The 26,232-nt window shown below is 35.5% G+C and overlaps 1 protein-coding gene across 1 annotated transcript in view; it reads left to right on the top strand.

The window, feature by feature from the left end:
- SELENOF (selenoprotein F) overlaps nucleotides 1–25,762 on the top strand; it is a 28,735-nt gene extending 2,973 nt beyond the window's left edge. The window contains exons 3-5 of the mRNA XM_056355189.1: nucleotides 12,512–12,575; nucleotides 22,294–22,343; nucleotides 24,765–25,762. Of these exons, the coding sequence (XP_056211164.1) occupies nucleotides 12,512–12,575; nucleotides 22,294–22,343; nucleotides 24,765–24,896 (246 nt within the window). The 3' untranslated portion in view covers nucleotides 24,897–25,762. The remainder of the gene's footprint in view (nucleotides 1–12,511; nucleotides 12,576–22,293; nucleotides 22,344–24,764) is intronic.
- Nucleotides 25,763–26,232: the final 470 nt, after the last annotated feature.

Genomic DNA, 26,232 nt, shown 5'->3' with positions numbered 1-26,232 from the left:
ATTTAACACGTTATGTTTATATATGTTAAAAATATATGGCCATCTGGAGTATAATCTCAAGAGGAAAATGCAACTTTTCTCAATAGTCTAGTATATGTAGGGACTAGATTTGCAACTTGCCATACTGCTCTAAAATAATGCCCCTGTACAAGCCCTTCTCTAGCATGAAGTGACTAATGGGAGCTATGTCCAATTTCTTTACATTGAAATATGTATGGGATTTGAAGAGGGCAAAAAAAAAAAAAAAAGGATGAGGAGACAGGTGTCCTTGATTGCAGCTGTTGCTCGGTCACTGACCATGGTGTAATGGGGTAGGCCAGGATAGTTCAGTTCAGTCCTGAGAAACAAAAGGCTGGTGTAGCTGTCAGGTCAGCTCCTGAAGTGGCACAAACCTGACAGAAGCAGGACTGCTCAATTCCATTCTGCAGTGATGGGAACAGCTAAGTTCTAACAGCTAGAAATACTGGGAATGATCTTGCTCGGAGCCCATGCTGTGCTTCAGGCAGTTAGGCTAAGGCAAAACCTTATGTATCTTAAGGTACATCAGCAAGGAAGAATTTTTACAGAGCTCTTGAAAAGAACCTATGCTTTCAAATATGTTTAATTAAAAAGCACTCTAGAATACATTGAAGACCAGTGATTTATCAGGAAAGTAGAGATTTCATGGAGAAGAGATGCTGAAATTATTTTTAGTGGCTGGGAGATAGCTATGTAACTGACACCATGAAAATAATGAGGAGATCTAACATATTTCTCCTGTCAATTAAATTCACCATAATATTGAAGAAAAATTGTGCCTAAAATTTTTAATAAAATTACTGATTACGATGTTAGGTACAATATAATAAATATCAAGAAACAAGTGTTTGAGACTTGCAGAGAATTGATAATTAGTAGTTCCTTAATATTGGCAGGCTATTAAGGTAAGAGGCAAGACTATAAATTGTGCGGTTTCATATATTGACAAAAGAATGCTTGGAGCAATATTTCAGTACAATCCTTATGGGACTTGATATATAAGACTTTTTCTTTACTAGATATAGGAATCTTGTAAAGTTGTCTCTGGAAAATGCCATAGTTCTTGTGTATATGTATGTATATATCTATACATGCACAAAAGCTGAACAGTTTCAGGATAAAATCTAATGAAATGCACTAAAAGGGAATGGAAAAACAGGAAGGCATCTCCAGTTGTGCTGTGGTTGTGTACCACAACCAGTGACAGTTACGGTGGCAGCAGCAAGGCTTCCTGTTGTCATCTAAGAAGAGGATGCTCTTATTTGTTCAGGTAGTATTCGTAAAGTTTTCCCTCAGTGTGCATAAGATACAGCACAAGCACTTGTGGAGCAGGATAATTTCTGTTGTCATTTGTTGGGAAAATAAGCTAGAGGAGTTGTTGCATTTCTGTCAGTGTGACTTCTGAGGAAAAAAATAATCTGTCTTTATCAATTTATCAGTAATTTACTCAAGGATGTAACATAGTTTGTATTGTAAACGTTACGGGAATAAAAGCCGGGTCAACCAAAAGATTTTAAATCAGTAGATATTTATGATTATCGTGAATCAGACCTAGATTTCACTGTGTGGATAATCATACTTTTTTGAGTAAGACTAATCAAATGCCATTTTGTGGTCAGGGCTTTACATTATAAATGTTTCTAGTTTCAAAACTTCTATTTTAGTCATGCAGAATGTAGTCGAACAAATAGCATAGGGCTAGATGAGGTCTCAGGGTTGTTCAACAAATCCCTTCACATAGTGAACAGTATTTGTTGTATATTCATGGGAACCAAGAAATTGTGTATTGTAAGTTTTAGGGGTTTTAATTTATTTGTGTTGGTTTACCCAGCTTCATTTTCTGCTTGCGCTTTGCAGTAAATATGAACAATTTCCTGATATAGCACAGAAAAATGTACATCTTGATTAGTATTTTAGCTTTTCAAAAATGTCACGGAAGTAACAAATTTAGAACAAGTTATACTTGAGATCTGGAGTTAGCATGTTAAGTATCAGCATGGAGTGATTACGATAATATTTTCATGCACTTTCATATCCAGTTTCGAGTGCAGGCTTTTCCATACGGTGTGTGTGAATAGAAATACTGGATTGTTGTAACATTATGGCTGTGTGCTAAATTATAGCATTGTTTCTAATGTTTTGAATGCTGTTTCAGAAGGTGGAAGGTTTTTTATACTGTTACCACTACTTGGAAATATATATTTTTGTATTTTCTGATTGTGGAAGCTTTTTTCATTTTTTTTTAAATTTATACTGAGTAATCTTCCTTGAAGACTAGCCAGTGGAAAAGTAATGTTGGGAAGAATGACCACAAATGTATTCAGAATCATCACATTTTGGATTGACTTGTATTTTATCATAGTGCTGGTTGTAATAGGTGTCTAATTGAGCATGGTAATTTCTTGCTAAAGTAGTATTCTCATGATATGCATGAAGAATGGAAAAACTGAATGCTGCCTTTTGCTGTAATTTTTCCCCTTTCCCTGTTTTTTTTCAGGTTATAATAGAAATCTTTCTAATGAAAATTTGATAGTCAAGAGTGAATAGATGTTGAAAGTCTTTAAAAGTTTGGTTTTTTTTCCTACCCTCTTCCTTGAAGATTTTTTTTAAATCTTACTCTAACAACTTGCATCTAAGTGTAAGATGTCTAACTTGCTGATTAGCAGCTTTATATGTTGCAGAGTTCCAGAGCATGCTCTGGGTGTTGTTGATGCTGTGACTACATGCTTGAACATCATCAAAGTGTATGATTATGGGGTTTTTTCCGAACCATGGTTCCAGTACATGACCTAGCTTGTTCATTATGTGAGCAGGTCACTGTTCAGATCATGTGACACAGCATGTTTGCAGTTTGAGCTACAAACTTGCAAACTACTAGAATTCCTGGACAGACTTCAGGATTCAAAGTTAATTCTTCTTGTAAGTATGTGTCAAGTGTTAGAAAGCAAGAGTTATTTTATTGCACAACTTGTGCCTGAGTTTTAAATGAGAATTTAAAATTAAAGGTAAGGTGATAGCATGTGTATCTGAGAATTTTTGTCTGTCATTGTTACTGTTCACAAATGATCTGTGAAATATGCCCAGTCCTAAAAATATTTTGTGCTGCACAGCATCAGTGCAACCTCAGATGAGATGTTGACAGATTTCAACTGTTTCATATCCTTGAAAAATGTTTATTAACCCTGGTCTTGTTATTGGTCCAGTATTCTATGAATTGACATTGTGGAAAATAGCTGTGAGGTAATCTTGTTATTCAGTGTTTGTCTTGCTCTTAACTTCTGCTGACACCTGTCCAATGAGATATTTTTATTACTTTATAATTGTACTGTGGGTAAAATGAAAAAATTATTTTGGGTATTTTCTCCTCTTCTAGAGATTTTGTATTCACTTCCAGACTAATTTAGAAGGTAGCTTAAACAGTATTGCTTTAGACAGCTGCAAGTTTTAAGCCTCAGTCTGTCAGATGCAGAGTACTGCTGGTGTGTAAAATGTAGAAGGATGAAATGGAGGTGAAGCTAACTGTGCGTGAAATTGTAGTAGCAGGAGAGATTGTCCATATTTTGCAGTAGCTGAAAATAGCTGCACTCCATCTGCAGCTTCACTTATGCTGTGTGATCACTTCAGACATAGCGATAAGCATATTCCATTAATTGTTGAGATAAATCTAAGATTATAATATACAATATATGCATGTCAAAATCCAAATTGATTTTAAGAATCAACTCTGTAATGAAATTTGCAATACATTAAATTTCACAGTTGCACTGTGCAGGATTGCTACAACCCTTAAAAGTAATCAATATTGCTAAATGGAGCTTTGAAATATATTTTGCTCACTAAGATGTGTTGAATTTCAGCACTTTGATTTGTTATTGTTATGGTGTTTGATGAATTAGATAATGTAACATCAGGTGTAAGCAAAAGTTGGCCAGGAAATTTGAGACATGAGGATGGATGGTGTAGATGGCCAGTTGTCATGGGTAACATCACATGTGTCTATCATATGCTATTTCTAAATAGTTTATGATTCTGTTGTAAATCAAGGCAAACGTAACAATATAGAAGTCTATATGCATAAAGTTACATACAGATGGGTAATAATAGTGCCACTGTAAAAATTCAAGCAAAAACATAAAATCCTGACATTTTTAGCAACTATCTTGTGCACATATTCAGGGTTGTCAAAATACAAGCTGTCAAAGTATGGTTTAACAATTTGTTGAAATGTCTGGCCTCTGCATTGCTAAGACAGTGAGAAATCTAGGGTTATTTTTCACCAAACTCATACTAGATGTAACAAGACAAACTAAAATATTTCAGAAACTTGAAAAGGATTATTGTGCTGTAAGAGGGGAGGATTCCAACTTGATGTTCTTTCTGCACCAGTAAATACAGAAGGTTCCTTTCATTTTGACATGGAAGTATTGTGAAATATTAACCTGAAATAAAGATGGGCAACTTAAACTTTGCTATTTTTCCAAAAAATCTTAAAGCCTATATCTTAAGGTTGCTTTACATGCAGCTCCTCATTCTACATCCTACCTGAACCTAAAATGATTTTCAGTATTTATGACTGCTGTTTGAAAGTTAATGCAAGTCTAGGGACATAACCCCATTAGCTGTAGACAAACAGAATGGATGAGATTTAGAAAAGAGTGGAATTTAGTGACCTTTAAGTATTATGCTTTCTCAACATTTTGAAAAATGCTGAAAACCAACTGGAGATAAAATCCTAAGAATGCATAGTAAAACACTCTGGAAAATGGGGAGAAAACCCAAAGTACAGCAGAGCAATCTTTCCTAGAGTTTTATGTATTTCCCCTGACCAGTTGGGTAAGCAGTTTTGCAGCTGGATTGATCTAAACGTGGCAATGAGGCATGTTGCAGACCTGTTTGCTAGCTATTACATTGTAACTGGTGCTGTACTTAACCAGGTTCTTTTGTGGTTTCTGCAGGAAGGTTATACCTGTTTTCACCACATCAAGATGAGATTATTTTTGTTGCAAGTCCTTGGTACTTGAAATTGTGGGAAATCATTTTAAGATATTAATGATTCAGCCTGTTTCAACCCTGCAAAACCACAGAACTTAGTCTGTCAAAAGTGAAGCCTGGGCTCTGACCCCTTCTTCCATGTCAGCCACCTGTTTCTGCATAGTATCACACAATTTGAGGGGCTTGTTTCTGAGTGAAGAATACAGAGGTGAGGGACAATATGCAACAGAAGAGTGAATTATACGTGTTTAGTCCACGTATGAAGTAGCTGCTAACATTCAGCTTGCTCTGTTCTGAGGAAAAGATGACTCTTAATTTCACTGAAAGGTAAAAAATACGCCTATACAAATTCAGTTTGCTGTAGTCTACTTTGTCACTCACAACAAAATTGTTACATAGGCCTTTAAACATTGTAGACTAGGAGATGAGCATGTATGCAGAAAACTGTTCCTCAGAACAGTTTATTTTAATCCTAATGGATAATGCTTATATGCTCCTTATGATGTAGTTTGACCATAACTTAAAACCACTTCTTTGGGTGGAATTAGTGTTGGACCCCTCCTGGAAACAAAACAAATATTTTAGTGTAATATTAGTAATAAACATGCCCACTGTAATTGACTGTGTGCTACTTTTAATAAAAAATCAAGTTGAAAGTTCTTATAAAACTCTCATCTTTTTATATGTACAGATGTTTTAAATGTGCTGTTATGAATTACAAGGAGGAGCAAGGTGACATTCTTGTTCAGACTTGCTTTTTAAAACTCAAAATAGTATATAAAACTCACAATAATTACCAACTGTAGAAAAATTTGAAATGCTTTTAATGCTTTAGGCTACTCTTGCATGACCCAATTTAGTTTCATTTTTTAGGGTTTTTTCTTTTCATTTCACTATTTAAAGTGCTAAACTCAAAAATTACTGTTGGCAGCCTCCTCTTTCTGCCAGAGACTTTTAATATGAATAGTTCCAATGAAGCAGTCTCATCTCTGGGTTTTTAACTTGATGGGTAAAAATAGAGAACTACTTAGAATTCGTTGACACCTCAGTAGTGTAACATAAGTGTAAGTGATACCAATTCATTAGAATTTTAGTTTACATGTAGCTGTTTCTCAAAAACCACAAGACAGAAAAAGCTGGGTTGTATAAAATTCTTTGTCTGCTTTGTAAAAATCAAGTTCTGCTTTTACGTGGATGTACTCCTTATTTTTAACATGCTACCTAAAAATGGTTCATGTTCATTGTTTTTACTAAGTGTGAATTTTCAAAATAACATAATTCAGTGACAGCTTATTTTAACATTCAAATCAATCAGATACGTCAAATGACCTCCCTTCGAAGTTTGCTTTTAACTAAAAACGTGTCACATACAGTTCAGAGGAATAACTTTGAGGAATATTGATGGAGAAGTTGGGTAATTGAGATGATTGTTCTCTCTAGTTGAGAAAGAATACTGTCACTTCCAAATATTATGCACAACCATACCTCGTACTAAAAATGTGAAGTGGATGTCCTTCTCAAGAACTTTACCATGTACACTCTTTCCCTTCATTCTGTACATGTTGTTATCAGCAATGAAAACTATGTTGACAAACAGTAGTCCTAGATAAGGAAGGTCCAGCTAGCTAGTCAATGTTTAAGATTCACTGAAGGTTCATCTCTGTCAGATAAACTAAGGTAAAATAGATTATCTGTCTGTAGCAGGGCAAGCCTTACATATGGAAGAGCACTTTCTAGTCTTATCAGTGAAAAAGAAAAGTTAAGGAAATGATAAATGTGTATTTGCTAAGTCTGAGTTACAGTTGTTGATGCGCATCTGTGATGGTGAATGGAATAGGTTTAGCTAATGAAGTCTGACCTCCTCCATCTGGATAAAATACTGGTATTTGACTCTGTTGAAAACAACTTCAAAAAGTACAGTCTCAAAATTACTTGAATGCGCAAAGTCAGATTAAACAGTTGATGAGTTCTGTTCTGAATGTTTTCTTTGCAACTTTAAAAAAGCAGATTCTGGAGAATACGAGATGTTCGGTGATTCTGCTTCTAGAGACAAGTAGATGGTTAGATAGCTAAGTTAATTGGACAGTGTGTTCCAAAATTAGAATTTTAACTGTTAACATTCTCTACGTTTTAGTTTATATAATTCTGTTAACCAGATCCAAGTGAGTCTGTACACAGGAGCCCTTTTTCTGCCACCCTTCTCTATTCCACTCTGCACTGCCTCCACTGCCACTCAGGTAAATTGGGCATTCACACCATCTAATCCATGCTGCAGCTCTGGAGGTCTAGAATTGATGGCTGCTCAGCTTCTGCATTTTCATCTTTTGCTCACATGACCTTATACCAAACCATTCTGAGAGCAAAGTTAACAAAAAATAGTCTGCCAGGAAGGGAAGTTGATTTTGAGCTTTTTGGTGGTGGCTGGATTCAAAGAGCAAAACTGTTTACTTAATACTGCGTGGAGGAGTTTTTTTAACACCAAAAAATAAGACACTTAATGGATGACACACTTTCTGTATGCTGAAGATTTGAATAGTAATGTACAACTGTGTTGTGTACATTCAGAATGAAAAAGTTGAGTTCAAAGCAGAACTCAAAAGTTCTGAAGATCTCCAAAGATATAGATTCTACAAGCTTTCCTATAAATTATTTCGGTGCTTAAACATGCTCATTGTAACTTGTCACCCTTGTATTCTGTTGGGAGTTTCCTTCCCTGCAAATAAATGCAAGCTTAGATTCTGCTTGAGCTTTCTTCAGAGGAATTTGCCTGTAATACATAGTGCTAATTCAGATAACTTTTTTTGACTGACTCTTTGTTTCCAAACTCTTATTTAAGAGTTAGGCATCTGCCTTCACTGGATCATGAGTTGTGAATAGGAGCAGTTTCTTTGTTGCTAAATTTACTGATTACATCAGATCTGAGTGATGTGTGTGTAGCAATGACTTTATTGGCTTTTTGCATTACAGAACAGCAATTCATAACTGTTCCTGGCAGTGAGGCTTTCTGACTGCTCTCTGCTGACCCACAGATTCTTGCTCACTTTCTGTCTCCAGGAAAGGGGAAGACTAGAGTGATTTTTTTTTTTTTTTTAAAACTTCTAGCTGTTCATACAAATACCCCACATTCTGTCCCCATGGAAAACAAAATATTTTATATCACAATGTATATTCCTTTCTTTTAACTAACGTAGTTTTCTAGTAAAAGTAACTAATTAATTGGTACTTATAATAGTTTAGGAAAGAGCAGAAGAAACTTGCATCAAAATCTCTTTTCTTTGTTGACTATTTCTCAGAACAACTCAGTTCTTAATTTGCTTTGCTTTGTGGGTGGGACACTAAAACTTAATTTGCATGCCTTTGAAAAAAGAGATCATGCACCTTATTTTAAAACAATATAGGTTTGCACATGCCAAGTAACTTTGGCCAATAAGAATAATAATATCCTTATCTTTCCTGACTTACTTGAAGTAAAACTCTAGTATCCGTTGATAGGGGATGAGGAGGTTTCTTTGGCAGATCTGCTTATATAGTAACATAAAATCAAAATTACAGCGAATTTCATAAAAACAAAAATTCTTTGCATTGAAAAGAGATTAGTTTTGGTAAATATTTAGTAAAAGATTGTCTTGTACCTGAGGCAACTGAAAATTCCAGAGTTTTAGCAGTAGTCATAAGTGTGCTTTACCATTTGTTTTCAGAGCTTAACTATTTTTTTTTTAAAACTGTTTGATGTTAGGACAGGAAAATACGCAGGTATCTGAGAAAATCCAGATACTGTAAGATAGCTGTTTACCATTGTGTGGCTTTATCTTAACAGCCTGTTTCATTGCATGTCTTAAGACATGATGGTACTACAATTTTTTTTTCAGCTGATTGCAAACAGCTGTACAAATCCAGTTTGAGTGACACTTTGTAAACTCTGTAAGGTCAGGCTTAGTCAGTAGTTAGAAGAAACCACTATGCAAAATATAGGTGCTATGGAAGTAAAATTAGTGATAATTTATTGTATTTTACAAAACTTCTTTTGTCACCTTTGATCTAACATCATTTTATTATTATCAAGAAGCAATCACTGTTAAGTACCGTTTTTTCAGTTTGGTTTGATCTGAGTTCCTGTTTAGTTTTTAAGAGTTATATAGCAGCGTTGTAGCAGGAATTTAATTTTTCTTCTGGAGTTTTTAACATGAGTTATTGTGATAACAGTACCATATCTATGTATAAATGAAACGCTGCTGGAATGTTGTCTTGCAGAAATTACTTCAACTCTCTTCCTAATAACCAGTGAAATGTTTTCTTTAACCTAAGTTAAGGTTCCTTGCTTTTTATTGCTGGAACAGTTATTTTTACAATACATATTTTTAATATGATTCTTATGTAAATGGCTTATTCTGTTATAATTACCACTTTCCTTTATTATTAAAGCAGGCATGACTGATAGTGTGGTTTTCCTCCTCTCAGTTGTGAAGAGCCATCTTCATTACATCAGTGTGAACTATTACAAGACCTTTGGGTGTTTACAAAAAGCTTTTGAATGAAACTTAACTCAAGACAATGCTTTGTAAAAGATGAGGGAAGAGTTCAGATTTTGTCACAATAGCCTTAGAAAGCACACCACTAGAATGTTTTAAAAAAAGCTAAGTTATTTTTATAGATGCAGACATGAATCAGCCTGGAAGTCATAGCAGGACTTTTTTGGATGTTAAAATGGACAGTAGTAATAGTTTAGAGAGTCTTTATTTCGTTGCTTGTAGTAGTAAACCCACTTTCATGAGCACTAAAACAAGTGAAGCATTATTTTAAAATGAACTAACTTATGAGTTAAGCATTGTGTAATGAACTGACTCGACACGTTTGTATGCCTCCACACTGAGTGATACATGTCATTCTTAGTAATACTTGAACACAGTAATTGCCTTCACAAGTAAGTTTGGAAGACATCTGCTCTGGACATGATGAGATGGTAGCAGCAGCAGATACTAACAAGTATGCTTTTGTTGTGGGCTAAGTGATGCAAATAAACCTGTGTTTCTTGCAAAAGACACCTTTGTTTAGATTTATAAATGAAGCCAGTTGATTTTTCTTTTTTTCTTGTCCGGCCATCTAGACAGCAGCTGTTTGTCCCAGCGTGAATCTGAATTTTTTTGTATCAGCACAGTTGGGCTTCAATTACGGCAGTCACAAGCTCAAAATATAGACATCAGCAACTGAGCTGTTTTCTTTGTTAAACTTCACTTCTATCAGATATTGTCTAGGAGTTACAAACTGGGGGTAGTTTTTAATAGTTTAAGTATTAAACTAGTTTTAAGTATATATAAGTTATATATAACTATATATTATATAGTTAAATATAACACATATGCTAGTAACTAAGTATTTGAGTAGTTTAATAGTTTTAGTAGTTTACAGTGATCTTGTTCCATAGAAATCCTTGTTTGAAAGGAAGAAATGAACTGTAAGAATTAATTGCAGTAATGAGAATTGAAAAATGCTCATTTTACCATTGTCCTAAATTTGGGTGTACATAGTTCTTTATACTCATAAATGAAATAATTAGACAGAAAAAAGCTATTTATGCCTTTGTCTACTTCTTTATATTAACTTCTTGATAGAAAAATGCAGATAATGGTTAGTATCAGAGAACAAGTATAAATGTTCAGTGTATTAGTGAGTGTGCAAACTAATATCTAAATCTAGAACTGCTGATATAATTATTGTTGAACTTTTTAAACAATAATTAATAGAGACAAGGTAAATTAAGTTTATAATCTCAGTATTCCATATTTCCTCTATCTTGGTAATTACTTCATGTTTTAAGTCCAGAGGAACTTTAATTATGCAAGCTAGTATCTGAGCTGTTTATCAGCGCCTTTTTTTAATTAAAATCTTTGAGCAGTGAGAAAAAGCTTTTTTAAAAAATTGGTATTTTTGATCTCAAGTATTGTTTCATAGCAGTCCTGGGTTAGGTTTTATCTTAAATCTAATGTCTAGTTAAAAATCTAAATGCAGTTAAGCAAATTTCTGAGATGCTGTTCTGAAGAGATAATGTAATGTAACGTTTTTAGTTGTTTCCTGTGGAAGTAATGATTACAGATTAGTTTGTGTCAGGAAAGAAGTTGTTATTTCCCTGCAAATGATTTGGGTAGTTATATTCTAATTTGTAGAATTTAGGCAAGTATTGAGTTGGACCTGAATTCAGAAGATTCGTATTCTGAAATGAAGATGTATTCCTGGCTGTCCATAATGCCTACATATATAGGTGACAAAGTTAATTGTCTCTGAGATTTCTGTTGTATCATGTATGGTTCTCTTTTACAACTTGTCACCCCGTTTTCAGAGGGGTTAGTGCTGATTAAATTTCATAGTGAAAGCTCACTTTTAATTACACGTATTCACATTTCATATTGTAAGTGAAACGTGGATTTGCTTCACTTCAGTAAGGTTATATTTTCCATGTCCTGACTTGCATATTTGTTATGAAGACACTGTCTGAAAGAGAATGAAAGCAGGGGTCTTAGTTGTTTGTAGAAGGTAATGAATTGAATTTAAAAAAATTAACTGAAGCTTATTCTGTCAGCTTCTCTGTTAACAGTGGGGTTTCAGGGTTAGAAGGACATGATTTGGTATACAGTATTGACAGCTATGTAAGATTAAAATGCCTAACTTTACAGTAGCTGGAAAAATTTGTTGTTTAGATTTAAGATTCATCAAACTATAGAATCAATTGCATGTTGCAAAAAGAAACAAACCAGGAAGTTTAAAAACATGTGACAATATACAAGATCAATAGGTTATCAATAGGGTTTTTTTATTTAGATAGCACATAAAATTGAAATGAACTTCTACTTAGCTTTAAGAACACTGCATCTGAGTATCTTGTATAGCTGTCAGAAGTGAGTGACATCTAAGTACAAGCATCAAATTTAGTCCAGCCTGCATATATTACTTCAGCTGAGGTCTGTTAATGTGATCTGTCCTCTTTCTGCAATCCCAGTTAACTACAATAAGCTACTAATAGTTAGCCCAAATTGTAAGTCTAAATTCATTGCCTTTTCTTTATTATAAACAGTATTTCACTGTCCAAGTTAGGTTTAAAATGGAAACTAAAATTTCACCTAATTAGACTTTTCTTAGCATCTTTGGGGAGAAAGTTGTTTTCCTATTGTTAGTCTGTAAGTTGCATTGTAAAATGTTCAGTTGTGTTCATTTTTTTAAAATGAAACTTTGCATCCAGCAACAGTATATCTGACATGAACTTTGTTCCTGTTTTTACATTTTTAATATAATAAATGAAAATTATCATGTGTCTTGAGGGAACAGTCTGTTGTTGCATTAAATTGGAGGCAGGTCTGGAATTGTGATTCTATTTAAGATCTTATTTGTAGGTACCATCAACACAATAGCATATTGTCTTTTCAAAGAAAAATAGTTCAACAGATAACATGCCATAAGTAAACTAGTGATTTAGAATTTTTATGTCACTAACAGCTTTTTTTCATTACAGCTTTATGCAGGAGCTGTCCTAGAGGTATGTGGATGAAAACTGGGAAGGTTCCCTCAAGTCCAGGGTAAGTAAAGCCACTACTGCTCTTTCAAATATGAAATCCTTTCACAGCTGAATGACAAAATGTGCTTTTAAGTACTACTACAAGTAGTCATAAATTTCATATATCATAAATTTCATATATTATGTCAGGAAAGTTGCATTGACCTGAGACTCGTGGAACTGGTCTCCAGTAATGAAATTGTATTGTGCACTTACAGAACTACTTCCTTTTCACAGATCCTCTAGTAGAATTGTTTTGTCTGTGGATAATGTCAACTAAAGTGAATGTGTTACCGAAATCTCGGAATGAAGAACTTATTGACACCAATGTGATGTAGATAAGCAGACACTTCTTTATTAACGGCCGGGTGCGTGAGTGAGTCCTCTGACGATCAACGCACACCATGGTTCAAAATCATACACCTTTTATAAAACTCATCCCTACATATTCATTGAGTATTCATACAAAATCATAAGTTTTCCCATAAATCATTAACATACTCTCCTCCCATATCCGATTCTGCGCAATAAAGGTTAGAAAGTTCCGGAAATGGGTCTGGGGTACGATTTGGGTAGGTGGTATATGAGTCGGTGGTCTCGATCTCCCCCTGCCGGAATTACCTTTCACTTAAGGTAACTGTTTCTTGGCCGGCAACTATGGGTTGCTTCACTCGACTTTCCCCAGTTCACATTAATTCTCATTTTGACATTTTAGTACATTTTCCTAGGTTACATATGAACAATCATCTCAAATCTTAAGTCTGTTATCTAAGTTCTAAACATTCCTACTAGGTGATTCTGACCAATACCTCCGGCCTTAGTATGGGGCTGTACAGAGGATTTTTATAGCAGCTTTTACTATAGAAGTTTCATTAAAATATATTTCTTACCCTTCTATATTTCTATTACATAATTGATTTTATAGAATCAAATAATCAATTAAATAAAGTCAATCAATCTTAACTTATTAGCAAATCTGTAACAAGTGGAATACGGTAGTTTAAAAGGAAAATCAGTATCATCAGTGTGTGGTGGGAAGAAGCTGCAGGAAAAACATCTGTGAGAAATTTCAAACTGGAATTTTCTTATAAATGGGGAAGAGCTTAGGTGATAGCACTACTTAGATTCCCTCCCACCCCCCGTGATGAAGATCCTAATACTGTACGTTGGACACAGATGCATAGAGAACAAAAACTAATCTAGTCTAGCGTTAGACAAAAAAATTGCACAAACAGCATGTCTCCATCTACCGTGGTCAGTATTCATACCTGCCTGTTTGAAGGCTGACTGACAAACACGTAAGAAGATTTTAAAACAGATTATAATTTATGTAAGTTGTGCTGCTTTAGACCCTCTCCTTCCGCCTCTACCCACATACAGTTCAGTTGATCGCGAGACCAGAGCCGAACTATTTTCTCTTTTCCACTGTTTAAAATGCCAGAAGAGGGATTGTTTAAATGACTTGTTTAGTGCAGGGGCACAAGGAGATTAACTTTATTAGCACAGGAGTCCATATTATCTCCGTGACTATTCAAATTTAGTAAACATAAAAACATTCCCAACTGTTGTTGCCTGTTCGCTCAGCTTCTTCATGGTTGTGAATTTATTACACTGAAGTGCTCTTTTGAGCTGTTGGTTTGAAGGAAGAGGTCAACCTATTGGCCTGACTCCCACCTGCGTTATGTCCTCAGTAGGTCCTAAAAGGAAATGGCCCTTAATTTCTGCTGCGTGCACACCGTGAAACATGTTCCAGAAGCTTACAGTACAAAAGGAAAAGCCTGAACATTTTAAAGATTTATTTTCCTTTCAGTCCTTTGTTATTTAAAGATGCTCAAAGATTTGCATTCAATTAATCATAGAACTTGCTTTTTAAAATGACTGAATGAATTTCAGTGGTTTTTCAGTAGATTTTGTTTTAACTACCAGTTCTTTGGTACAGTGAGAAGGAAAAAAAGGACTGACTAGTGTGCTTAAGTTCTTGTTTGCCTGTTCATTACCAGTTTCTGCAGTTACCCAATCTAAATTTATCTTGACCAAATTTACTTCTAGAGTATTAAAACAGGTTGGAATTAAATTTTAAGAGCATACTTAGAAATTTTAAAAAGCAGTAGAATATATTCTTCCAGCTGGAATTTGTCCTTACGTTAGTATTAATCTAAGAATACTTCTATTGTGATTTTTTTCCCCTTGATTTTAACTTGTACCAGAAACAGGTATTTAATGTCTTCATCTTAAGACATTAACATTCAAGAAGTGTTGCTGGTGTAACTTTTCAGTTTGATGTTTGCTACGGAAGTTAGGTTGCCTGAAGGTCGTGCTGCTGCTTTCGAGGCATTGTTTTTGTAGGCTTCATTGAACTGTGTAGCTTGTCATCGACAATGTCTTATCACAAATAACTCTTGGTTCCTTTCCTATAGCTTCTGCTAGGATTTTGTTGGGATTTTTTCTTTTTCCAGAATATACAGAAAATGGCACCACTAATTGCAGGACTGTGTATGTATTAGTATTCCTTGGATTAGTATATGTTACTCCTGTATCTGACTGTGAAGTCTTCACTTTTAAGCACCTGTGTAAATTGTTTTGTCACTGTTTACTCTCACAGACTTGATTTGTCACAGACTACTTCTGGATTATATTTTATTTGGCCAAAGGATGAATACTGTGCATGTTTGTTTTATGAGATTCACACCTTAAAATCATTAATTTGTAGTATTTGTGTTAATAGTTAATATTAATTTGTTGAATTAATAAATGTTTGTAAAAGTTACACAGTAAGGATATTACACAGTTGGAAAAACCTGCATTGCTCATGGTAACTAAATGCAATATTCTGTGGTCCTTCTGTATCAAAATTTGTATCAGAATTACTGGTTATATAATTTTAGGCTACAAATAGTTGCTGAATACACCTGTGTGCCTGATATGGGAGAACCATTACATATGAAATATATTTGTAGATACTGGGAAAGCAAAGAAGTGACAAGTGATGAAAAAATCTAGTCCTTGGCAAGATTATCTCAATCGTAAACTGAATGTTATTCTTTGCAATACCATAGCAAAGTATTAAATGCCCTTGTGAATATGGCCAGGGATGTCTATTATGTTTTTCAAATACATCTTCTTGTGCTAAGTCAGGGAACAGACCACTTACAGGTTTCTGTAAGTTTCTCTAAGTTCAGTGCTGAAATATTTCTCCTGTTAAGTTTCCCTTAAAAATAAATTGCTTCATTATAAATGCTGTACTGTAAAATTAATTCCTATATTACATATATTTTGAAATTGTTCTGTATAAAATTGTTCTTAAATATTTACCATTTAAAAGCACTTCATCAAAGTGGAACGTTGAAAACTTCAGTGACAAGAGTCATAGATGAAGCAGTATCTTATTATACCAGGAAACACAGAAAATGTAACAGTTTTTGACTGACATCCATAAAACTAAGTCTCTGAAATAGCATAATAAACTAGCTGGGTCAGTGATTAACCCAGCATATTTGTTTTAAGTTGACTTTTTGGTGGCAGCCATGTTCTGTTAATGATGAGATGGGAGATCACAGTGTCTGGACTCCTGTGTTCTTTCCAGTTTAACAATAACTTAATTAGGCTGGGGGGTTTAATTGAGTATTTCTTTGCTATTTCTCTGCATTCCTTTTGTTCATCAATAGAATAACTGTCACCTCTCCCTGTGTGGCTCTCTTAGTTAAGAAATGGACGTGCTCCCAGCAAATCTGTTAGAGGAACAAGGTCCTTCATCCTTGAACTCATGCAGTATGCAACTACATTAGATCCTCTGACTTCAGGGTCAGTAAGCACTCTTACATTGCCCAGGTTTGCAATCGTGAAGGGGATTCTTTTAGCTACTAAAGTGTAATTTGTTATGGGATTGTATTTGTAGGTAAGATCACTTATTTCCAGGTTATTTTAATTTGCAATTCTTACACTGGAGGAGGAAGGTTAGAAACTTTTATTAACCTTAAATCTTGCATTGGTAGAAATATTAGTAAAACTCTTGCTAAGAAATGTAGGATACTATAGTGGCAGACATGCATCGTTTTATCATAGTCTTTGGTAAGCAGATTATACAGAAACTAAAACAATGGTCCTCTTCAGATTTGGAAATGTCTTTTGGTCTGCTGGTTCTATAAAGTACCCTGTCTGTGGGTTTTTTGTGAACTTTCTTCTTCAGACTTGATCAGAGCTCTGTCTTGGATTTGATTTTGAAAGCGTGTGGTGCTTTGTATGAAATTGTGAACAGCTGCATTGTAACTCGATTAATAGACTACAAATAGTAGTTATTGATGTGCCTTATGAATTCTTATATTTAAATTCTTATCTGAGACTGAGGTCTCCAAAAGGTAAAGAGCTATAGCCTTTAAAATGTAAATGAGAGTTTGAGGTCTGCTGTAGTTCCATCTTTTTGCTAGGCTTTCATGGTATCTTTGGAAGCAGGCTCACGCGATCTTCAAAACTGCAGAGCATTTATATGTCCCCAAAATAAATTATTGAAGAGTATGAGGAAAGAAACTAATGCTTTTGGTTTGCCTGTATTCCCAGTGACTTACACATTCACATTTTTAGGAAATATTGCCAGATGTCTTAGCAATGCTTAGGTATTTGTGACATAATTAAACGCTGGGGTTTTTCTGTCTTCATAAAATATCACTCTGCTACTCTTGTTTTGGTTGCTTTTCTTTTTCATAGGTTTAACACTTGATAATTAGCAATGCCTCAATAAAACCATTGCTTTATTCAAGTTCATTTCAGGTACAAAATGGTTAAGTTTGTGGTACGGTCAAGTCCTTTTTGCCTTTCTTAACGTACAAATCTATGACATTCTGCACAAGCTTGTGTTTCTAGTATTTTTTTTTTACTTTCAAACTGCTTGTGTCTAATAATTCAGGGCCAAGTTAGGCAAACTACCCTTTATTTCATTGATTTATGCTAAGTAATGCTGCGTTTTCTTTATTGAAATTAACTCAGAAAAACTACAGATAATCCTACAAGTATTTCAATCATCCTCTTTTATTAGTATTAGATCACTTCAGTTTTTTCCTGTAACACATTTTGTATACATTTAGTCTTTCTTACTTTTGAGTTTTAAAAATCAAATAAAAACGTACGTGCTGCATTGAGTTGCACAAAGTACCATGCTACTGTTCCATAAAATGCAAGTCTTTTGAAAGTTGGTAATAACTTATGGGCTTCCTATTGCTAATTCAGTGTGTGAAACATTTTAAATGCATCACAAAGACTTTAAATATTTTTTTAAAAATAGATCATTCTTCATACAGATTTTGGAACATCCTTCCTTACTTATGAATGATGATGGAAGCATTCCTTTCTAATGTTACTCTTGAAGCACTAACAATTCCTTGCCATGATCGCATAATGGACTCTTTTGGTGTAATACTGAGGGACAGCAGGGATAGTCACCATCAGAAAAGTATGCAGCTGCTTTTCAGTGCACAGCCAGCATTTTTAATGACTTATCTGTAATATGAAGTTGTGTATCTGTACACAGCATCAAGCGTTCAGAAGAAGCTAAAGGGTTGCATTTACTAGAAAAATAGGATAAACTAAGAAGGGTGTAGGCAGTGTAAAAAGCTGGGTGAATCCCCGTGGGCATACATAGTCCTTGTAAGTGTTATAACAGTAAGCAATGGAACAAATCTAAACGGAAAGCACAGCTTTTTAAATAACAAAAGGATTAGAAGTTTGAACAAGTGCAGTTTCCCATTACTGGCAGATACTTAATCACATTAGATTCCTGCTAGAAGACATGCTGTAGCTTACCAAGAGGAAAAATTGTGCAGTAAAAATTTATTGCTGACCTTGTGCTGAAGATTTGACTAGTTCTGACTTGTGCTTTTCTGCCATTAAAATCTGAAAAGGATATAATAGAGACAGTAAGGTTTTTTAATCTCCTCCAGGCCTTTCTGATTTGAGGCCATTATAATCCTTCTGATGCGTGTAGAGACAGACAAGGTTAAAATTGCTTGTCTGCGTGCACATTTGTTTGAAAACTAGTGTGAGATTTTACTGCCATTGTATATTGGCTGTCATTCAAGTATTAAGAGATAAAGTTATTTTTTTTCTCAACAGTATTTTTTCAGTTACAGATCAAGCATGAGATCTTTCCTCATAAAGCAGGAATCTAAATAATGTGAATATTCCTGAATGGTGGATATCCTCGGTAGTCTGGATCATGCCCATAATATAGAACAGTGGGTAGTCAACTGTCTTTACAAAGGTTATGCCTAGCATATAGATCTGCAACTCCACATGGAGAGTGTCATGTCCATTTTGGGTCAGGAAGTTTTCTTACGGTATATCCTTCTGTACCTCGGAGAATAGTGCAGGTGTGTGCATGCAGATACATAGACTTGCCGTTTGGGCCTCTGATTCTTAGATTCCTTCGTAATCTCCATTTAGGACTTCAGGCTTTAATTCCAACAGGCTGGTTTTCACAGACTCTCAAAACAAATAGGTGTTACATATCAAAACAAAGTGACGTTACAGTGATAGCAGTGAGCTTCTCTGTTCTGCTGTGTTCACAGGCAGAGGATGCTTTTAGGTCTTGAAAAGCACTGTTCGATATTGCCTCTCTTTGCAAAACAGTTTGGTGCTGAGCAGGCTTTAAAATGCCCACACACACCTGGTACTTTTCTCTGACCTTTTCATTGTAGCTGATCGCATGGCAATCTAGTCTGCTCTGTTAGCTCACCTTAGGATTGCCTTCAAACAGAAGGCATATGCTTTGGTATTGCACATCTTTTATAAGGTGAAGTGGTTTTCTTAACATTATGTGGAAGGACAGTTGCAAAGCTGGCAGTAGAACAGCTCTGACTTCTAGTCTGGTGTTTAATTCACTGGAACATCGTGTCGTGGCACTAAGCTCAGAGTTCATCTTATGGAAGTCGAAGTGGAAAATGCCTTCCCTGCTCACCCATGGATGGATTGTATAAATGCTTGTTTCTCTCCAGTGTGTAATTTCTAAAGGTGCTACAAGGAGAGCACAATGAGGAGGTAGCTAAGATTTTAGTATTAAACATCAAACTATTAAAAAAAATGGTGTAAAGACATGCAAGTAGCCTTCAGACATAGGATCATAGGAAGCAGTGTTGATTTCAGGGTGTAGAGGGGAAACTGTTGGGGCAGTGCTGAAGGTGCACCCCATCACATGAGCAAGCAGGCATATGTCCCAAATTGTGTGCTGTAGCTGCATCTGACTTCCTGACCTCCTCAATTCCAAGGGCTGTTTATTCAACTTATTTTGTGGAAAGGAAAAAAGTGTTTGATGGGATAACCTGTATTTTTAATGCATGCCAGTATATTAGTTGCTTACTTTAGCTTCCAAAATTCAGAATATACAAATTAAGTTGTTTGTACAGTGAATGTTTCTTTGTTGCACTGCAAATTCAAGTGACTAATGCAGAAAGTAACTATGATCAGCATTAGAAATAAATATATGCCATTAACAGAAACGGATCTTGTTCCAGTTGTCTAAAACATCAGGAAAAATGTTCTGTAGTGCTTCAGCTTTCAGAAGATTTAGACATTTGACATTGATACAAGTGTGTAATAGCTACTTTTAAAGTGATAAAATGTAATACTGCCTGTAGAATACTTGCTTCCTCCACCTAATTCTGTTCCCATTTTATGCAAGCTTGTTCAGTCCAGCACTGCAGCCAGAGAACAGCCACTCATGTCCAAATGAGTTTTCATCTGTCAAATAAGTAACAAATCCTCACACCTGTTACAAGCTTAAAGTGCCGTAACCTGTGGTAACCCCCAAAGGCTATTCTTTAATACAATCGAGTTCCACAGTTCAGATTTGCGTCTGAAACTTTATCCTTTTTACTGTGCTCTCTTACCATTTTTCTTAAAGTTTTGCAATTAAAGTTACCCACCATACTGACTGCTGCTTACAACCTCCTTTTCATATAAAGCCGTAGAGACTGATTTCAGGTTTAGATTTAAATTGGGGAAAAAATGTGGAAAAATTCCTGTTGAAATAGTTCAACATGCTGTGGATTTTACAAAGAATAAGAAATATCTTTACCATTTTTTTTTGCATGTTGCAGTTGATGACAGCCAGGACAACTAACAGGTCAGAAGGACATGGGAAACACTGAAGCTGAAAATTAAGTCTTTGAGTTTAAATCGGAATTGAACTGTAGCATGTGAGCAAGTACTGGTTATTTAGTGCTATTTGGGATTGTTATACAAGTACAGCTTACAATATGACATTAGTGTATAGTTCTACAGAAAGAACAAAAACAACCCTTGTTTTCTTCTTCAGGGCTCTAGTATACCTGGCAGCTCATTGGGCCATTGGTATTTTTTAGACTAGTTTACACTGTAGTGGTTGGTGCAGCAGGCAGAGTATATGATTTTGATTTGTACAGAGAGCACCATTGAAGAGGGAAGAAAATAAATGCCACTCACAGCATACACATACTGAGAAAGTGTTAAGGTAACTGTCTACAGTAATATAAAGATAGGTATAAAGATGCCAGGGGACATCTCTACAATTACAGAGGAAAGCACTACACTTCGTAAGGCAGTATGAAACATTAGTCCTCAGGTTGCACTCATCTCCATGCTCCAGCTGGATGCACTGCAATTTGTGAGAGATTCATTGTTGTCTAACCTCACAAAAGCAGCTTTAAAATGTGGCTAGCACTTCTGTAAGAGTCAATCTGTACTGACAGGGTTCATCCTTGGGGAGATGCTACTGACATACTACAGGAGTGTCCTGAATCCACTTAATGTCAGAGATTAGAATTCAGTCTTTAGCGTAACTTGAATGTAAAAAGGAGGAATGAAGACTATGCTATTTTTCTAAATAAACTTTAAATACTTCTAGAATTCAGACATTCATTAGGCTAAAGTGTTTGGAAGTAGGGGTTTATTCTTACACTTTTCCCTGAAATAATTCGTATAACCTTTTCTTTTTAAAATTAAAGATAATACAAGGCCTGGGTTGTGCCGTAGGGGTACAGGGACTATGCTGCTGTTAATGCTTTTTGTTTGCTGACTGCTGCTTCGAGTGATGAATTGTTCAGCAGCAGCCCACCCCAGAGCTGAACTTTACTCTGTGTAGCTACACAGTAGGCCGTAAGAGTCCATCTTAAAGCTGATTGTCTTTAGGACTGTCAAGAGAAGAGGACATACCAACAAGAGAATGTTTTCTGTTCATGTTTTCTTGCTGGGTTTTGATGTGTAATCTCAGAGATCTCTGCAAGAGAAGATTGTCTGTCTTGTTTGCAAGAATTAACACCTCTATCCACAGTTTCCTCTGTGCCCTTTCACCCGCACTGCTGCAGCTTGCATGGAGCGTGCTGATGGGATATGTGTCATATTTAGCCTCCCTCACAAAGCTTATCTTCAGCCAGATTTTGATCAGTCTTAATGCTTTTCCTCACATTTACGTATCCCAGCTACATGTGGGCCAGTCTGCTGAAGACTGGCAGTTGTACATGCAAATACACTGATTTAGACAGTTGCACTAGTGTTTGAGGAAAATCCAAGCAGATAAGAAGCTCGTTTGGACTACTAGTGGAAAATAGGGTGTTCCTTAGGCATAATAGCTCTAGTATGATTAACTTTTTTAGGGCATTAAGATACTTTCTAAAGCATTATTCCAAAAGAAATAATTCAGGGAATACTAGCTTGAATGTAAAGCTACTTTATGCAAGTGAAGGAGTTTGATTATCTTTCTTTTCTCCAAACCATAGCTTTTGTCAGGAGTGATAAGCCAAAACTCTTCAGGGGACTGCAAATCAAGGTGAGTTGTAACCTAACTTTTTCTATTTGGGATGTTAGGAAGAATTAAGCTTGGTAGAGACTGTGGATTGTTCCTTATTTGCTGATCAAGTAATCCTTTAGCAGGACATATATTTGCTTTGCCAACATAAATCTTTACAAGTTCCTGCTGCTAATACTAATTGGTTTATTGCTTGGTAACTGTTTGGTATCAATTTTTTATTGTTGTTGGGGATTTGGATTTTTTTCTTGTTAGGGTTTGTTGCTTTTTTTAATCCAATAAAAAATATACTGGAACCCGTAAGTAATAGCAGATGGCAAAACAATGCAAGGAATACTTGTGTTCTGTCCTTACTCTGCGGATACCTTGGATTTACTGAAGCTTATTCTGCCGTAGTTTCTTTTTCTCCTGTTCTGTTCTTCCCTCATTTTCTGATGGAGCTGCCATTTCCATACATTCAGTCATTCTTAGATTTTTCTTCACCCTGTCAGAATTTCCTTGCTGTGTTCTGTGATTTTGTTTTTCTTTATAGTATTCAAACATCCAACCTTATACAAATGCATGTACTGAACGGTGTTTCTCATGACTTGCATATATGCAAAGCTGCATAAGCTGCACTGCCTTAAGCCCAAACAGTTCTTTGCTTTTAAGACCTAGTGTAAGACTTCACCTTCCTCTTAAAATCCTGTGTGAACTTCCAGTGTACTTCACAGATATACATCTTGATTCTCCCATCTCCTGCTCCCATCTCTATTCACCAAATGGCACCATCTGGAATCACTTTATAGCTGTGCATGGCTGTAATAAGCGATTTGTCTTCTCAGCAGCAGATTCCATCTAAAACAGATTTCCTCTGTCTGTCTCATGCATTCACGTCTCTGTGTCCTCCAGTTTCTTTCAAAAGCTTTCCTTCTGCATGTCTGGTTCATTTTCATTTAAACTTTGTAGCTGTATTGAACATCAAAGCAGTATATAGTACAATTGGTATAGAGCACTACCGAGAAAAAATTCAGTGCAAATGGATCTGTATTTATTTTATGAGACTTGTGGAAAATGGATTAGATGCCACTGTCTTCATTAAGTAAAACCAACTAGGTTAGCTCAGTAGGGTAAAGTAAAGTGCTCCTGGGGAAATTCTTCCATAAACTTAAATGGTTAGAGCCTTCTAATACTGTTAAAAGCTTTCATTTGCATTACATATTTTGTGACTTAGTGAGTCTTCAGAAGCATTAAAGTATTATGTTACCAGCAAAGCCTAGCAGGCACAGATACAACACAGCAGGAAGGAATGTGATTACATTAGAAATTGATAGTAGAACTTTGAGCTGTTAAAGTGACCAGAAATTTCTAAAGTGGTAGAAAGGCTACTGATAATATGAGAAAAAACATTCAGCTGCTTGATTGAAAAATCCAGCTTTGGTTAACTTAAAACAGTTGAAGCAGAATACTGTTTTTCACAGCTAGGCTTACGGCGTTGTCCCTGCATATGCATTAGCTTGTGCAGTGGCCCAAGAAGACACAGACGTTCAGCATGCACACACCCCAACACCCGCACCCACACCCTGTCTTCATTTGACTTGTTCTTCTACTTTCCTCTCTTTGATGTTAAATCCAAGGCAGAAGTTGGAACTGAATCTGTTTCCTACCTGTTTTATTTAAGGCAGGTAACTGTTCTGGATCTCAAGATAAACATTTACTGCTCTTGATGTGTTTTAATTTCCTGTGAAATGAGGCCTCTTTGTCCCTTATGCTTCCTTCTTTTCACCCACCCTCATTCCTGAGGACTAGGCAAGAAAGCATCTAATCCAGAGCTGCAGGCACTGGCCAGTTGCTGCTGGTGGAGTGTGCAACCCAAGGGCATCTCTCTGTCGTTAAAGCTTCAGTATGGTGTCTCCCCTTTCACCAGTTCTTCCTCCGCATACACGCAGACTCTAGTTTTGAACATGTAATTCTTTGAATCTGCACAGTAGGTGAAAAAATACTGGAGGAGAGGAGGTTATAGCGTAAGAGAAAGCAACCTGGAAGACTGATCTTATAAGCTTGATTTGATTTTTATAGATCTATTTTCTTCAAGAAAAGTAGAATACATTGTGATTAAACACTCTAGTGATGAAATTCATAAAATCAGAACAAAATATGTGGCATTAGAATATTTATAACATTGAGCATTGTCTGGAACAAGGCTTGTCTGTTTGTTTTTTGAGAATTCTAAGCTTTAAAAAGCCAAAGCTTAGGTTGATTTCTTAGCACAAATTGTGTTGCTAAAGTTTGCTCAGAATACTCTGATGTAATTTAGTGCTCTGTTCCTAAGTATTTATGGTGTTGCTCTTTGGACTTCTTACTATTCTTTCTTTGACATCTTTTTAACTGGTGGGGTAGGGTGAGTGTTAATATGGAGAATGCATTTCCAGCCCAAGGTAACTGAGTTGTTTTTTTCTGCAGTATGTGCGTGGTTCTGACCCTGTACTAAAGCTGCTGGATGACAGTGGGAACATTGCAGAAGAACTAAGCATCCTCAAGTGGAATACAGATAGCGTGGAAGAATTTCTAAGTGAAAAATTAGAACGTCTATAAATCATTGCTTTCAGTCCTCTTTCCTTTTCATGCTTTGTCATGGTAATCTTCTCAAATGAAGTGTACTACAATTGAAAAAACATTCCAGCTTCTATATTAATTTTAAAATATCTTTTGTGCTGTACTAAACATCTTGTCATTAGAAGGGGAAGCTTCAGCACACGTATCTGACAAGTTCACAGAATAGCTTGTCTTTAATATATTTCAGCTCAATGCATTTATCACTAACAGAATGCTTTGTTTCAAAGTTAATTATGCAAATATCAGTTTGTTATAATTGGAGCTGTTCTTACAAATGCTCTTAAAACTGAAGAGCTTCAAATAATTGAAATTATTACCATGCTTTTTGTTTGCTGCTGTTTGTAAGAAAGTGAGAACCAAATGCAGTGTACTATCTCCCAAAGAAAATTGACTGCTAATGCCCTCTTTTTTTTTGTATTTGAACTGTCCATTTTTTAGAAGCATTGTTTACAGTGAGTATCTAGTTCACAGGTTTTGAAGCTGGTGGAGGAACTCATGGTCTGGTATTGTAAAACATTTAGTAAGTGCACTTTAGTGAAGACTACATAGAAAACCTCTGAGGTGTATGTTAGTCAGATGTCAGGTGTGCTTTATGTTAAGTGTTTTGCTTCAGAAAACATGAGAAATGAGTCTTGAAAAACCTTTCCTTCTAACTTTCATAAGTTTATTGGAAGTCTGTTTATCAAATGAATTTATAAACTGTTTAAAATTTGTATTTTCCTTTCTCAGTTTAAATTTTGTGTGATCAAGGAATATAGACAGTATGTATAGTGATGAGTCAAATCCATTATGACTTGTCAGGTTTTTTCCACTTAAGAGTGAATAAATACGGTAAGCAAGAATAATGTGGGTTTGGTGGGTTTTGGTTTTTTCTGAAGTCTAATTAGCAAGTTAGTCTTCCCTCTATACTACTTCATGCACACTGGTTTTTGGTTGGATGGGTGTTAATGCTATGGCCTGAATTGGTACTTGGGGTTTTTTTCTTCACATGTGATTTTATATCTTAAGAAATTTTTCAACAATTTACAGATTTTGTTCCTAACTTTTGAGAAGAAATCATCAGCTTTCATAGTAGAAAATAAACTTGGGACTGAGACTACACTAAATTATCAGAAGTAATAGACTAAGGTGATTTTTTAGGCATAGCCTTCTGAGTTTTTATTCCTGAAATATTCTTATGAACTCTTAGAAGGTGCATAGAACTAAGTCACACATTGTTACCCCTGTTGTTCTCACTCTTATTCTATGCCTTTCACTCCTGTCCTTGTAAAACATGCTGCTCATCTCCCAGATGACTCAGTGTGGAACAGCTACA

The sequence above is a fragment of the Falco biarmicus genome, chromosome 11 (assembly GCF_023638135.1).
Source record: "Falco biarmicus isolate bFalBia1 chromosome 11, bFalBia1.pri, whole genome shotgun sequence".
Classification (NCBI taxonomy): domain Eukaryota; kingdom Metazoa; phylum Chordata; class Aves; order Falconiformes; family Falconidae; genus Falco; species Falco biarmicus.
Note: the sequence above shows the minus strand (reverse complement) of the source record. Positions and strands in the feature narration are given on the sequence as shown.